Raw genomic sequence first — 15,560 nt, forward strand, 5'->3', positions numbered from 1 at the left:
GGGCCAAGGCTGGGCCTGGGGCCCACAGTTCGCAGGTTCAAGAAACAGCTCTGAAGGTCAGTAAATGTCCAACCTTTTGGTGTCTCTTTGTGAGCATGCAATTGCTAAGTTGTGTCCAACTCTTTGCAACCCCATGGACTGTAACCCACCAGGCTCCTCTGTCTGTGGGATTTCCCAGGCAAAAATACTGGAGTGGGTTGTCATGCCCTCCTCCTGGGGATCTTCCCGACCCAGGCATAGCAGCCACATCTCCTGCATCTCCTGATCTGGCAGATGGATTCTTTACCACTGAGCCACTTGGGAAGTCTGGTCTCTTATCAGCATATTATTCGAAGCAAAATTTGAGACACATTCTCTGATGGTGACACTTCAGGGAACAAGTCTGAGAAGCCACTGTATTAGAATTTCACCAGCATTTTTGCTGGTTCAGTGGAGGAGAGTCCTGTCAACTACAAGCTACATACGGTTGCTACGCTTATAGGAATACTGTTCTCTGCTGGGGAGGCTGGCAGACTGCTTTAGATCTCAGCTTCTGTCAGCATTTGTGGGGGTAGACGAGATGGCTTCCCAGGTGGCTAGTGGTAAAGAACTCACCTGCCAATGCAAGAGACTCAAGAGACATGGGTTTGATCCCTGGGTCAGGAAGACTCCCTGGAGGAGGAAATGGCAGCCCACTCCAGTATTCTTGCCTGCAGAATCCCATGGACAGAGGAGCCTGAAGAGCTACAGCCCATGGAGTTGCAAAGAGTTGGACTGGACTGAAGCGACTTAGCACGCACGCACGCGATGGAATGGGGAAGGGGAAGCAGATTAGCAGACGGACCAGGCCTTCATGCCTTTCCTCCCAGTGTGGGCAGAAAGTGGGTAGAAAAGGCACTGACAGAGGAAGATGGCATATCCGTCCATCTCATATTTACCAATCAAACCCCCAGCATCTTCCTGAGGGGTGTGGGGACCCAGAAGCGAGAGCACCGGTCCTCTGAGGAGTAACAGGGGAGCTATGGAGTGAGCCGGGACGACCACTGTGATTTTTGCCGCAGCGTAGAGAACAGTAGTGACCTGATCTCCAGGGAAGCACACCCAGGACGAGGCCCTCCGTGTCCAGGTGGGTCCCCCTGAGGGGCAGAGCCCGTGGGATCCTTCCTGTGCCGTGGGCCGGGTAGGGGTTGGGGCAGGACGCGTCCCTGGGTGCCCTCCCCGGGCCGGGCAGCGCGGGGCTGTTACCTTGGTGGCCAGCAGCCGGGTCAGGTAGATCTCAGACACCATCTTGCTGCCCCGGTCCCCCTCCTTCTGATCCCCGTGGTCATGATTCTTGACGAGGTGCCACACCTTGACCCCGCTCTCCAGGTCCGGGGTGATCATGGGGGCCCGAGACCGCAGGCTGTCGGGGCTGCCTGTGTACCTGAAGGAGGAGTCTGAGGGAAGGGGCGGCGGAGGCCCGTGAGGGACTCGTTCCCCCACCCGCGCCGGTAGAGTCCTTCTAGAATCCCTGCCCACCTGCTGCCCTCACTGAGAACAAGCCGGTTTCGATTGGAAGGGAGCGCCCTTGGGGTTTCACATTTCGTGGGTTATTTTAGTGATCCTTGGCTGGCATGAGGACAGCCTGGAATCTTGTTGCCAAAATGAGGATCTAGAAATTCTGTGAGCCAGAGTGGCCCTGGGGAACACAGGAGTACGTCCTTCCCTGATGCTTCCAGCAAAGGCCGATCAATAGGTGGAATGTCAACCAGACAGGCTCACAGGGGCTTTGATTGAAGTGTGGACACTAAGGATATATGCATGGAGAAGCTCCCTATCGGGAGTCAAGGCTCCTTCTTACTTAGGGCCCAGAATACAGAACTGCCTGAGCCCCTCCTGCAGCTGCTGGCTTCAGGCCTCCGGGCTCCTTTGGCTGGACGGCTCAAAGCCTAGCACCACCCAGAACTAGAAGAAGCAGAGCACGGGAAACGGAAATTCCTCAGCCTCATTCCCAGAGGGCACCGGGGGCCCAGCACTCAGGGGTGGAAGGCCTGGGATGGCCAACCCAATGCCCACATCAGCATACTACTGAGTCAAAGGGAAAGTGAAGTGAAAGTGTTAGTCGCTCAGTCGTGTCCAACTCTTTGGGAACCCACAGACTGTAGCCCCTCCAGGCTCCTCTGTCCAAGGGATTCTCCAGGCAAGAATAATGGAGCGGGTTGCCATTTCCTTCTCCAGGGGACCTTCCCGACCCAGGGAATTGAACCTGGGTCTCCCACATTGTGGGCAGATTCTTTACCATCTGCGCCACCAGGGAAGTTATTTGGTCCGTATCACCGGGAGCTAGAGGGGGGACGTTGTTAATGATTCAGCCAGGACAGTAAGCATACACTGGGACTAGGTTAGGTGCACGTCCCATTCAAGGGCCTCCTTAGTTCTGGGCCCTTCAGACGCCTCCTTCAGACTTAGGCTATCGAAGGAGAGATTCATGGTGTCGCCTTGTGCCACAGCCCCAAGGAGATGGGCCCTTCCGGCCTCCTTTGGTTGCAGGCCAGCTGCAGCAGCAGCACAGGCCTCCCACTGTCAGGAGGTGTGGGGAGCAGCCCCTGGAGTCACAGAAGACACCGCTGGCCCCCAGGCCGCCTCTGCGGTCCTCACCGTATCTGCTGATGGACGTCCGGGAGATGCTGGCGGAGGCGGGGATGTTGTAGGAGGAGGTCTGCTTGGGGACCAGGGCCACCACCGATCTGTCTGACACCTGAGGGGGGCATGAGAGAGACACGTTCGGGCGGATGTCAGCACCTTGGGAAGCGGGACTGTCGATACTTCTAGAAGCTGATGGAAGAGGCCGGGGTAAGCGTGAGGAGGTGAGGAACGCTAGGAATAAGCATTGCTGCTATTCAGAACGGTGGCTACTTGCCACCTGTAGCTGCTGGGCTCTCACAGTCTGACTAGACCACAGGGAGGTGCCCTGTGAGCGTTTGCGCTCAGATATGCTAGAAATGTACAAGACACACTGAATTTCCATGACTGAGCCTGAATAAAGGTACACGGACTGTCTCATTAATAATGTTTATGTTGATTATGTGTTTCAGTGACAGTTGTTTTAGATCAGTGGTGTTAGAGTCATCATTGCTAACGTCACGTTCGTCCATTCATCTTTACTTTTTAAATGTGACTGGTAAAAGAATGTCAAGTTATCCACGTGGTTTGCTTGTGTTTCTGTTAGAGGGAGCTGCCTTCAGTTCCATGAGTGATGTACGACTGTCCCCATTTTACAGAGGAGGAACTGAAGCCCTGAGCAGCTGAGCCTCCGCCTTCAAGGTCACACGCTTCACATACGATAGAGCCGAAATCGGTCGCCAGGCTGTCGGGCTCCAGAGCACGTGTGCTTCTCATCGCATTCTCCTTCGGGATTTTATTTCAAGACACCCTGGTCTGGAGCCCATTTTTCCCTTTTGGCTCCGATTTCTTTCTGGCCTGGGCCATATAACGGTTCAGCCACCTTGAGGAGCTTCCCCAGAGGGCAGCCACACCTGGGGACTCAGAGAGAAAGAAGGTGTCTTGAATGTCCTCTGTGAGGGCGCCGGGGCTCAGCACCCAGCCTGCAGGGTGGTGGCTGATAAATGAGGCGCCATATTGAAGACATTTGGGGCCATTTTTGATTTAAGATTACCCTCCATCCAATAAAAATGGAGAATCCCCAGAATTGTGGCGATCCAATTAAACCCCTAACGCAGAGGGAATAAAACAGCTATAATAATGTTATGGGCCATAAAACATTCCTATTAAACCATTTTTTATTTTAACAATTTTTATGAACTTTATAAGTTTGATTTATAGCTGCACCAGTCATAAAACCATCTTTCTGGGTCTTAAATTGTCAGTCCCTCTCTCCCACCAAAAAAGAATTAAATGTTGGGAAGTCAAACTATAAATGAACATTAGTGCTAACGAGATTCCCTGATAGCCAGTTTTAGCGGTGGTGTTTAATTTCACCCTCCCTATAAATCTGTGGGAGCCCAGGAAGTTTTTAAAAATCTCTTTGTTAATTAAGGTTATGCAGATTTTTCTCCTGTAGGGGCTCCAAGGACCTTTGACTCCTGGGAGGGTAACAAGAGGGCAAGGTTTTGACTTGATGGCATAAAGCTGCAGGGTCCAGGGCTCTTCACAGTGCCTGGAAGATGCCAAGGCATAGTTACTTCCCAGCGGGGGCAGCTCCGTGGACTGCGGGCAGCTTGTACCAACAGCACCGGGTCTGACACAGAGGGGGACCGCTCCACCTCAGTCTTTCAGGAACTCTGCAACTAGCATCCTAGAAATGATACTTGAACGCCTGACAGGGGCAAGGGTTTATTCTCCCAGGGAGAATGGACTGCGTTATCATTTATGGCTTGCTGTCACCTAAAGAGAGATTCACAAGGTGACTGGAATGACCACAGTTCAACTGAGTTCCCGGTCTCATCACTAAATCTCTCTTGTCCTTAGTCTCCAGTTTTCTTCTTGACCAACACATGATGCAAAGCCATGGTCAAGACACCTGGCTGGGTCTGACCTTGCTTCTGCACTTACTAGCGACATGGCTTAGGGAAAGTCACTTAAGCTCTCTGGGCCTCAACTGTCTCATTTGTCATAGGGGATAATAATTGTGTCTAGGTTTGTTGTGAAGATTAAAGGCGTTAGAGCAAGTAAAGGTGGAGAGCAGTGCCTGGTGCCCAGTGAGACTCAGTAAATGCTGGGGTTACTGTTGCTATTGTGATTATCATCTCCACCACCACCATCATCTTCGCCACCACCACCATCACCATCTCTCAAAGGGAAGAATAATCCCTGTTGTCCCGTCACTCAGGGCTAGCATGTGGGAAGTGCCTCGCACAAAGTAAATCTCAGTAAATATTTGAGGACTGAATGAATACATGAATGATAAATGACGTCGGGGAATTGAAGGTGCTCTGTGGACACTGCAAGTGAAGAATATTCCGTCCTTCTGATTGGGAGTCAGAGGACAGAGAGCCCATTAATAAGCATTAGGGCACCAAAGACAGAAGAGCAGCGCCATCGCCGCCTTTGAGAAATGTACGTTGGGGGGCATAATGCTCTTTTCTTTTGCACTTTCTTCTTCGGTTCTAATTGGTTCATTGCAACTGTGCTACAGGATGCATTCAGCACGGTGTGAAGCGGGGGTGGGGCAGGATCAACCGCGGGATTTCAGCGCCTATGGAGGGGTGCACACACCCTGGTGAACCTCACCCGTGGCTTCCAACACTCCCAGCCACATTCGCGATTCGGGGCTGCGTCTCCATTTACTCATGAGGAGCTCAGGGTTCAGGGAGACTAGAGTCACATCACTGGCAAGTGGGGAAGCAGGGGTTTAGATAGCGCTCACAAATCCTGTTCTCTTCCCACTATACCACACGCTCTCCATTTATGGTGGGGGTCCAGGCCAAGTGTTGGCATGGCGAATGCAAGTCAGTCAGGAGGATGGAGCCTGGAGGGGAAGGTTTTGGGGTTTTTGCCCCCCAGCTTTCTGTGTGTGCTGATAGGCTCCCGGCCAGGTCCTGCTGGCCTTTAGGACCCCCAGCCTCCCAGCCCTTGGCACCTCAGTGCATGAGAGCCCAGCGTGCCAGCCCCTGCACACCCTCCCCGCGTGCGGCAGGGACAGAGGGTGATGTTACTAATCAAGCAGTCCCACAGGGCCCTGCAGCCCGAGGTGCTTCCTCTGGTTGGTTTAATTTCCCTTGCTGACTCTCATCTCCAGCTTCTATTTTAGTACTTTTTTTGAATCCCTACCAGCCTACCTGTGCTTAATCTTGCAGAGACCCCAGCTGTGAGTGGTCCCCCTGCGAAGCAAGCGGAGTGAGAGCTGATACCTCTTGGATCTTTTGTTCCTTTGCTGGGATTTTTCTTTTCTGACTGTTCTTTCAGTGTGTCTGCCGGGGCGCTGAGTGCTCTACCTACTGTATTCAGTCTGTTCTTCACCGCTTCTTGGGGCAGGGGTCGCCATTAACTCCATTTTACAGATGAGAAGAGAGAGAGCTTAAGCAGCTTCCCCAAGGACTGGTAAGTGGCAGAGACCAAGACTCAATCCCCTGCTTCGTTGCAGGCGCAAAGTGGAAGGTAAGCCGCATTAGTCAGAAGTCAGAGAAAGTGGCAGACGCCTCTGAACCTGTCCTTGAAAGATGCGATTTTTCTGCACGAGAAGAGCTACACTCTGTATAGGATGGGAAGGTCCCACCGGACCCCGGAGCAGTTAAGTCAGTTTCTCAGGATGAGTCTGGACACTCATGTTCTTACTTCCCCCAGTAATTCTAACTAGCAGCTGTAGCTGAGAATTACTGCTCTGGACTCAGGGAGGAGTCAGATAGGGGAGATGCACTGTGCTGTGCTGTGCTTAGCTGCTCAGTCGTGTCCGACTTTTAGTGACCCTATGGGCTGTAGGGGCTCCTACAGTCCATGGGATTCTCCAGGCAAGAATGCTGGAGTGGCTAGCTGTTCCTTTCTCCAGTAGATCTTCCCAACCCAGGGATTGAACCCAGATCTCCTGGATAGTGGGTGGATTCTTTACCAGCTGAGCCACCAGGGATTCCCTGGTAGACAGGGGCAACAGGAAAACTCTTTTAGGGCTTGAGGGCCTTAGAGCAACCCTTGGAGGGAGGGGGCGTTTCAGGAGGACCCGGGTCCCTGGCGCAAAGCCCCCTCACCTGATAGTGCATGAGCGTGTTCAGCCGCTTCCAGTCGCCCTCAATCTTGGTCGTGATGTCCTCGTCCTGCAGCACGACCCTGGCGATCCGGCCTTGTCGCCACTCTGGGAGGAGGGGGCGGGTAGCAGTGTGAGGGGCGGGGGCCGGGACTGCCCCGTGGGGCATTCTCTAGGGGCCTGGCAACCCTGGCTCCCACAAGCGGGGACAATGGCAGCACCTAAGACGTCCAGGGCTCCGTGGGGGCAAGGCTGGGAGGAGCCTCCTGAGAGGCGGCCGCGTCTGAGCAGGCAGTGCCCTGGGAGAGGTGTTTCACCCGGCCCCCCACCTGGGAGGGGGCACCCAGTCAGGCCGCCAGGAGGGACCATCTGCTGGGCAGGGCGTCCCATCTTCCCAGCCCGCCCCACCCCAGACCCAGTGCCCTCAGGAGGCTACCCCAGTGCCCCCAAGGCCACGGCTCCTACCCAAGTCCATGTCCACAGCCCTGGGCCGCTGGGAGTAGGGCACGTTCTTGTAGACTGCATCAAGGATCTTCTCCTTGACTTGCGTGATGGTGTCACAGTTTAACACCTTCACTGGGATCTCCGGGCTGTTCTCATTGTCAGGGTTGACACAGTTCAGAATCTGCAGGTGGTGATCGAGGGTTGGGGCGGGGAGACGTGAGCTGGAGATGTCGTTTGAGAGTGAGGAGTGCGGCCCCGAACCTTCTCTTACCCAGGCTCCTCCTCCTCACGGGAGAAACGAGCATCTCTCTGTCTGCGTCTCAGTCTCCCCACCTTCCAGCCATCTGCCGATGGCAACCTGAGTCCTCTGCTCACTCCTCTACTTCTCAAAGAACCGGACTCCACCATGTAGCCCCCGATGGCTTAGGGGAGGCTGCCATCCCTGGTCCAGTGTCCTAAGGGTTTAGGGGTGGCTGCAGGTTCACTGACCTCCCGCCTCCCTGGAGTCTCTACATTAGAAATCAGCACTTCTTCCATTATGCCAACTTCCCCATGCCTGTTGCTGGGCGATCTAGGGTAAACTGAGGCAATCTGAGCTCTTTGGGTCCACCCAATGAGATGGGGAAGAGGAGCCCAGGCTGGCGTGCCCACCCCTGAGACCCTGGGTTGGGCCTGGACTGGCCCCCAGGCAGGTCTCCTGGCCTTGCTGCTGCTCAGGTGGGCTCTGCGGTCAGAGGCTGGGGCGGGGCTCAGAAGCAGGAGGTTTGCGCTGTGCCCCCTGCTCCCCGCCTCCTCACCAGGGTCTTATAGTCGATCTGCTGCCGGATGAGCTTGTCCTCGCTCAGCGAGTAGCGTGCCTCGCCCGTGATGGCGTCGATGGGGCCCTTCTCCATCTGCTGCTTGATGGCGCAGTAGAGCATGAACAGCGGCTCCCCGGCGCATTCCTGTGGGTACGGGTGGGCGTGGGCAGCGGGTGTGGGCGGCAGGCATGGGTGGGTGTGGGTGGTGGGCACAGGCAGTGGTGGGCAGAGGGTCTCCAGCCTGCCTCCCCAATCCCTCCCTCTCCTGACCCTGCTCCTAGGCCCACGCGGTTTTGGGGCATCTGGCCAGGTAGGGTCCTGCTCCAAATGGGGGGGATGGGCTGGGCATCCACGCGCCCTGGCGGCCAGGCTCAGAGGGGGCAGCTCCCCCATCCCGCGCTCACCTCCCAGTCCCTGCCTGGCTCCCAGTCTCACCTTCAGGAACTTGTGCAGGAGGAAGGCAAACCAGTTGGTCAGCATCTTCTCCGCCACAGACTCTGTCCTGGGGAGGCAGAAGCGGTGAGTGGCAGTCCTTCATGGAGGGCTCGCCAAGAGGGTACCTGGCTCTTTGGGTGGACTATGGCCCAAGAGAGCCCAGGGCTGGGAGCCGGGACGCTAAGTCCTGTCTCGACTTCACCCCAGTAGCGAGACGCGTGCCCTTGGGCCAGAGGCTTCTGCTTTCTGAGCCTCAGTTTCCTGGGAAAATGGAATGGAGCTCAGGGTCTACAGACGCAGGTGCCAAGGACACCATCCTCCAGCCTTCCTCTGGCCTCAGGGGGATAAATACAGTTTCTCTGTCCCTCTGAGGTTTCCTGCCTGGTCTGAATACTTTATTTGCATATCTAGAAGACCCCTGGTACCTGCCCCTCCAAACACTCAGAATCAGACTGAGTTCAAATCTCGACTCTGCCATGCACTGGCTATGTGATCTCGAGTAAGTTGCTTCCCTTTCTCTGGACTCAGTTTCCCCATTTCTAAATGGGGGATTAATCATAATAACAACAACCACAATTAATAATGGTAACCACCACCACCGTCGTCATTGTGTATCCCACAGGGTTGTCGTCAAGGTTGAATGAGTCAATGTACAAAAAGTGCTAAGATGAGTGCCTAGACCGGAAGCTGTCACCATCGCTGACACATGGGGTCTGGATCCGGCCGCTCACATACAGAGCCATGTGCATAAGCATTTAGCTAATGGGGGATCTGCTTCTGCAAGCCTTGCCCCTTTGCTCCGCTGTCCCCTCACCCCCCATGCTCATCCCAGGTCGCAACTCTGGGGACCTGGGAAGGAACAAAGCGGCCCTGACAGACCCTCAGGGATGCGGATGCTGGAGGAATACTTTAACTTCCTGCACGTGGTGCAAATTATACCCTCCCGTCGCAGTAAATCCCAGGCATTTGCCAGGGCGGCTCAGCAACCCCGGGCCTGGGAGACAGTGACAAAGACAGAAGAAATTGTAGCTTTCTCCATGGGCCCCTTTCAGCACCCTCCCCCTGAACTGTGCCTGAGATTAGCTCTAATTTAAATACAACAGTTCTTAATGAGAGTTTCTAATGCTCAGATTGGCAGAATGGGGGCTCTGTATTCATAATACAAAGCCACTCTTCCTCCCCCCTCACCCCACGTGGGGTCTGGAAGCCTGAGTGAGACCTTGCTAGGAGAAGGCTACAGAGGAGGTGGTGGCGAGGAGGTGGTTCCAAAGCTGTGCTTGATCCCTGGGGCCTAAAGAGACGGTGGGCTCGGGGGATGGATGTCAAGGTCTCTGACCCTCTTCTCTGTGGGGAAATGCAACTGGGGAGGCGCTGGTGGTAGGTGCTGGTGATTCAGATCCCGGAAGCTGGGCATTAAGGCACAGGCTGTACCAAATCCTTAGCTGGGTGCTGAAGGGAGAACTCCTGCAGGGATGGGAACAGCCTCTGCCTGCGTTTCCAATGTGGTGGGCACTTGTGGGGACGGAGCCCTCAGGATGTGGCTAGTGCAATGGAGGGACTGAATCTCACATTTTATCTCATTTTAATTAATGGCCACATGTACCACAGCACTGGACAGTGAAACTCGAGAGGCAGGGGGAGGGAGAAAGACTTGGAGATGAGTGTCATTTTGTTCACAAGGGGGCTAAACAGCAGAGATGCTGCAGCACTGCCCCCAGACCTCATGACGAGCCGGTGGCTATGCTGGGATCCAGGCTGAGATGCACTGGACACCCAGCACCTGTGGACACGGCCCAGCCGCCCGGGGAAGGGGAGAGAAGCCTCTGTGCGGGGGGCTGCGGGGACTTGGGCTTTCCCAGGGCTTGGCGCCGCCCCCCACCACGTCCCCATTCGGACGCTGCCGGATGCCTCCCTAGCCCCGGGGCGCAGGTCTGACCTCCGGAGCAGCAGCTTGGGGTGGTTCTTATTCTCCAGGTTCTTGTCGATGAGGTCGGACAGCAGCTGCTTGAGGACATCGGTGGCGTACTCCAGGCGGCCCTGCAGGCCCGTCATGATGAGTGAGGCCACGTTGCCGCGGTCCCGCATGGAGAAGCTCCGCTGCAGCTCCAGGGTGCGGATGAAGGTCAGCAGGAACACCTTGTTGTTGATGAGCTGCGCGAAGAGCTTCAGGGCCTTCTCCACGTGCTGCTGCCCGTTGCCCTGCACCTAGGGGGGGATGGCAGGTGTGGCATCAGAGGACGGGCTTCCGGCTCTCCTGGGAGCTGGGGAGGGGGGTGTCTCAGCTGATGATGACACCACCTCTAGGACCCGCTCCATGACACTGATAGCCACCCCACCCTGGAGAGGTAGGAATGCCTGGTCTCTGAGGCCTGCGGTCTGCTCTGACCTCCCAGTGGGTTGAGAGGGCTGGGCTCCAGAGAGGATGCTGTACATCTGATTGTGCCAAGGATCCCGTGCAACCGGAGCGACCCCATCAGACTAGCTGGGTGTGCTCCCCTCCCCTCCCGCTCCTCTGCCCTGATGTGCCCTCTTTCATAAAACAAACTGAGAAATGAACAGGCAAACCTCACAGAATCTTTCGTCTTTCCTTAAGCCACCTCAAATCCATTTGGAAATGAGGCCAAGTCTTAATTAATTCAGTTATTAATTAAAGAACCACAGTTAGCCTTCCCCTGGAATCATCCCGAAGAACCTGGGTGCCCCCGTGGCCGTGAGTTTCCTGTTCAGAAATGTCCCTGCGGCGCTGATGCTTCTACAGGCGGTTTCTCTTCCTCACTCCTGACCCTCCTCTGCTGTGGGGCATCTCCTAGGAAACCCAGGCCTTGGGTCCCCAGTGGGCAGCTGGGCGAGGGAGGCAGGTGTTACCTCCAGCTCACGTAGGACGGGATGGTCCTCGATGCCCGGGAACAGGACTCGCATAGCATAGGTCCGATAGTCCAGGTAGGGGATTCCTGAGCGGTCCAGGTCGCTAGTCAGCTCGTTGATGTCTGTCTGGAGCTCGGCAAAAGCTGAGAAGGTACAGGGGAGACAGGGAGACTCAGGAGGGGAACCCACACAGGGGAGGGGAGAGGCAGAGACATTTGTGAAGGAGGAAAGGCTGGGGTGCAGAGATGGTGCGTGTGTGGGGTTACAGGCATGCACCTCCAGAGGGAGTGAGTAAGCTCCAGACTGCCTTTTTAGGTGGTGGGGATACGGGTGATTTCTATAGTTTCCTCCTCTATGTGTGTATGTCTTTAGTTGCAAAGTTGTGTCTGACTCTTTTGCGACCCCACAGACTGTAGGCCACCGGCTTCTCTGTCCATCGGTTTTCCCAGGTAAGAATACTGGAGTGGATTGCCAGCCTCTTCTCCAGGGGACTCTTCTCAACCCAGGGATTGAACCTGCATCTCCTGCATTGCAGGTGGATTCTTTTCCGCTGAGCCACCAGGGAAGCCCATTTCTTCCTCTATGCTTATCTCTAACTTTGAATTTTCTATGTATTACATGTGCTGTTAAAACAAAGGAAGCACATGTGCCTTGGGTCATACAGGCGGTACAGATGCTGGAGATAGGCGAGAGCCTGGCTGAGCGGATCAAACAAAGACCAGAATAGGCAGCTTTGCTCCCCTTTTCCCAGCAAAAGAGAAAATCAAGATGCAAAGACCCCAGCGGAAAATGAAAATCAAAACCACCAGGAGATACCGCTTCATACCCACGCATGCGTGCGTGCGTGCAAAGTCACTTTGGTTGTGTCCAACTCTTTGTGACACTGTGGATTGTAACCCGCCAGACCCCGCTGTTCATAGGATTTCCTAGGCATGAAGACTGGAGTGGGTGGCTGTGCCCTTCTCCAAGGGGTCTTCCCAACCCAGGGATCGAACTTGCATCCCTTATGTCTCCTGCGTTGGCAGGCGGGTTCTTTAAGACTGGTGTCACCAGGGGAGCTCCAGCCATTACCATGGCTAATGTAAATAATGGAAAATAACAAGTGTTGACAAGGACGTGGGAAAACTCAAACCTTCGTATCTGGTTGGAGGGAATGTGACCTGGTGCCGCTGCTCTGGGAACCAATTTGATGATTCCTCAAAAAATTAAACATAGAATTTGTATCCTAGATACTGTACACTCGCGTTCATAGCAGAATTATTCATGACACCAAAAGGTGGAGACAACCCAAATGTCCACTGAGAGATAACCTGATAAACAAAATGTGCTTTCTACACCTAATGAACAATTATCCAACCTTAAAAAGGAATGAAATTCTGTCACGTGCTACGACATGGGTGACCCTTGAAGACATGATGCTAAGTGTAATAAACTAGACAAAAGGACAGATATACTGTATGATGCCATTTATGTGAGGTTCCTAGAGCAGTCAGAGTCCTGGAGACAGAAAGTAGAGGGGCCAGAGGGAAAGGAGGATGAGGAATGGTTGTTTCATGAGTACAGAGTTTCAGTTGGGGAAAATGAGGGACGTCTGGAGATGGATGGTGGGTATGGTCGCACGATATTCTGAATGTAGTTAATACCTCTGAGGAGTTTCCCAGGTGGCACTAGTGGTAAAGAACCCAACTGCCAAAGCAGGAGACATAAGAGATCCCGGGGTTCGATCCCTGGGTGGGGAAGATCCCCTGGAGGAGGGCATGACAACCCACTCCAGGATTCTTGCCTGAGAATCCCATGAACAGAGGAGCCTGGTGGGCTGCAGTCCATGGGGCCGCAGAGTCGGACACGACTGAAGTGACTGAGCAGGCACACGTGCTTGCACACGCACACGCACGCAATGCCTCTGAACTGGAGGGGAGAGCACTAGGGTACAGAGATTAGAAGGTTAAATGGCAAACTGTACGTTACATGTATTTTCACACACACAACTGAAAACGCCACCAAGCCCAGCCTTAGGGCGCCCTGCCTGCCAGGCCCTTGGCCAGCAGGGGCTTCCCCTTGATGGCGAGCCTGCCCCCTCCTCTCTCTGCCCCATCCCTGGCAGTGGGAGGAGCCATGGTCTACTCTCCCAGCCCAGCTCTTCCCTGTCATCCCACAGGGGGCTTGCTCTGATCTTGAAGTTTGCAGTAAAAGGAGAAGTGTTCTGATTCCTAATTGAGATGTTTACCCAGAGAGTCTGCCGGGTCCTCAGCCCGAGGGGACACCAGGCACACCAGTCGCCTGGCAGCGGCAGTGGCTTGGGAGATGGAGGAAGCACAGCCTCCACCACCGCAGTCTGAGATGCCCTGCGCGTGGCATTCAGAGGCTCAGCCCGCAGCAGCACGGGGGGGGGACAAGGCCCTGGGGGAGGGGACGGGGCAGGAGCGGGGATGCACTCTCCTGCCTTTCCTGCTGCTCCGAGGGCGGCCAGGCGAAAGGAGTCGTCTGAGGCCACAGGGCCCAGGAGGCTCTGCCTGTGGGGACACTGCATGCCCCCCGCTGTCCCAGGAAAGAGAGGAAGGTGGCCCGACTGTGGGAGGAGTCAGGGCTCAGCGGGACAGAATAATGTCATCAGACCTGGGGCCTCACTGCACGCATGTCAATAGGACTTCTCCGGCCCCGAGAGCAAAGGAAGTCCAAAGGAAAACAGAGGTCAAAACAGAGCTTGACGGCTTGGGGTGGACGAGATGGGAGTAACGATGAGAGCTGTCTCAGAGAAGGGAGGTAATAAGGCTGGTGAGGAAAGCGGTTCTGGAAGTGAAGGAACGGCCTCACTTACCTTCCTTACACTCCAGGGCCACACGGGACTCCAGGTTGTCCATCTGCATTTGGAGCCGCTTGAGGGTGAGGTCGTTCTCTCGGGACTTGCGCTTGTAGGCGATGAGCACGATGATGACAATGATGAGCAGGAGGCTGCCTCCCGCCGCGATGCTCACGATGGCGGGCAGGGTCAGCAAGCTGTCCGAGATGACACTCACGGAGCCGGGCGAGAACACCATCCCGCCCACATGGACCTGCACGTAACACACGCACACAGACGCTGTCGAGCCGTCCAGTCCTCGTTTCGGAGAGGACAGGAGAATCCACGACCACACAGTATCGTCTGAAGACCAAACAACTTCCTGCTGATCACCTGCCTTTCTTTTCTTGTGCTCTCTGCCCCTGTCCATTTCAATATAGACCCTTGAGATGAGGAGATGTGGAGGAGGTGGAAAACCCTTTTGCTTCGATAGATTGTACATGCAAGGTGAAGAGGGAAGAAAGAATAAGAAGGTTCACTCACCATGACTTTGTGCTGCCCCGTGAGGTTGGGAGGCTCGCAGAGGAGCTGTGTCTCGGACACGGTGACAGCACACGGGGTCTCTCCAATCAGCACTGTGTAGTTGAGTTTGGCACCTCCAGAGGCAGGAGGGCAAAGATTTTTGCCCTGCAGATAATAGCAATCTTATTAGGAATAATTGACACAGGCACACAGAAGTTAATTGCCTATTTAAGAAGAGATTAAAGAGAGAGGGTAAGGGCAGCAATGCAAAAACCAAAGAGGGATTCCATTGGAGAGGACGTCCACTGGCCACAATTTAGAGAGGAAAAGAGAACACGAAGGGAGGAGAGAATGAGAGGCAAGGAGACAGCAAACAGCGAACCAGTGAACCGTTCCGGGGGAGGCCGCAGGGGCGAGAAATGAAAGCAGTGGAGCAACACGCCCTTGGACAGAGGGCACCCAGGGACCGTGACCCCTCACATCTGAGGGCAGTTATGGTGGCCACGCATGCGGTCAATAAAGGACATGGTTGCTTCCAACGTACTGCAAGACTTTTGGGGCCCAATGCACACAAGAACACAGAAATAAGTCTCCAGGGTTCCTCGAGAATCCCAAGCTCAAGATATGTCACTCCGTGGGTCTGGAGCTATTCCTGAGCTCCCTTCACAGGGTGCTGGCAGCAATGCAAGCCTGTGGGCATTGATGGGAGGTGAGGCTGGGACAGGAGAGGGGTGGTCTGGCCACGCCGTGCTCCTACCTTCAGAATGATGGGGGATCCTGGCTTCTGATCCAAGACTCCAGTAGGGCTGAGCAGTTCAAAGGTCGGGTTGGGGTAGTAGATGAACTTGGTGTCGTTGTAAATCAGCAAGGACTGGACGTTGTTAAAGACAAATCCAAACTCGTCTGGCCGCTCCACAGTGTCCAGGCCGGGCCGATAGTCCGTGGTCAGCGAGGGTGCCAGGCAGGTCAGGGTGGTGGTATTCACAACTTTGCACACCTGAGGGGCCCAGAGCGCAGTGGTCAACACCCAGCCGGCGACACTGCGGGGTCACTCCCATTG

General features: G+C 54.9%; 1 protein-coding gene across 1 annotated transcript in view; it reads right to left on the minus strand.

The window, feature by feature from the left end:
• PLXNA2 (plexin A2) overlaps positions 1-15,560 on the minus strand; it is a 231,634-nt gene that overhangs the window by 10,164 nt on the left and 205,910 nt on the right. Inside the window, exons 18-28 of the mRNA XM_055419000.2 lie at positions 15,258-15,497; positions 14,522-14,665; positions 14,018-14,252; positions 11,200-11,342; positions 10,271-10,539; positions 8,335-8,401; positions 7,897-8,043; positions 7,121-7,280; positions 6,660-6,763; positions 2,617-2,716; positions 1,225-1,415 (exon numbers count right to left, since the gene is read on the minus strand). Coding sequence (XP_055274975.2) covers positions 1,225-1,415; positions 2,617-2,716; positions 6,660-6,763; positions 7,121-7,280; positions 7,897-8,043; positions 8,335-8,401; positions 10,271-10,539; positions 11,200-11,342; positions 14,018-14,252; positions 14,522-14,665; positions 15,258-15,497 — 1,800 coding nt within the window. The remainder of the gene's footprint in view (positions 1-1,224; positions 1,416-2,616; positions 2,717-6,659; positions 6,764-7,120; positions 7,281-7,896; positions 8,044-8,334; positions 8,402-10,270; positions 10,540-11,199; positions 11,343-14,017; positions 14,253-14,521; positions 14,666-15,257; positions 15,498-15,560) is intronic.

This window comes from Moschus berezovskii, chromosome 17, assembly GCF_049115385.1.
Source record: "Moschus berezovskii isolate FMDL1 chromosome 17, NW_MosBer_1.0, whole genome shotgun sequence".
In the NCBI taxonomy this organism is placed as follows: Eukaryota; Metazoa; Chordata; class Mammalia; order Artiodactyla; family Moschidae; genus Moschus; species Moschus berezovskii.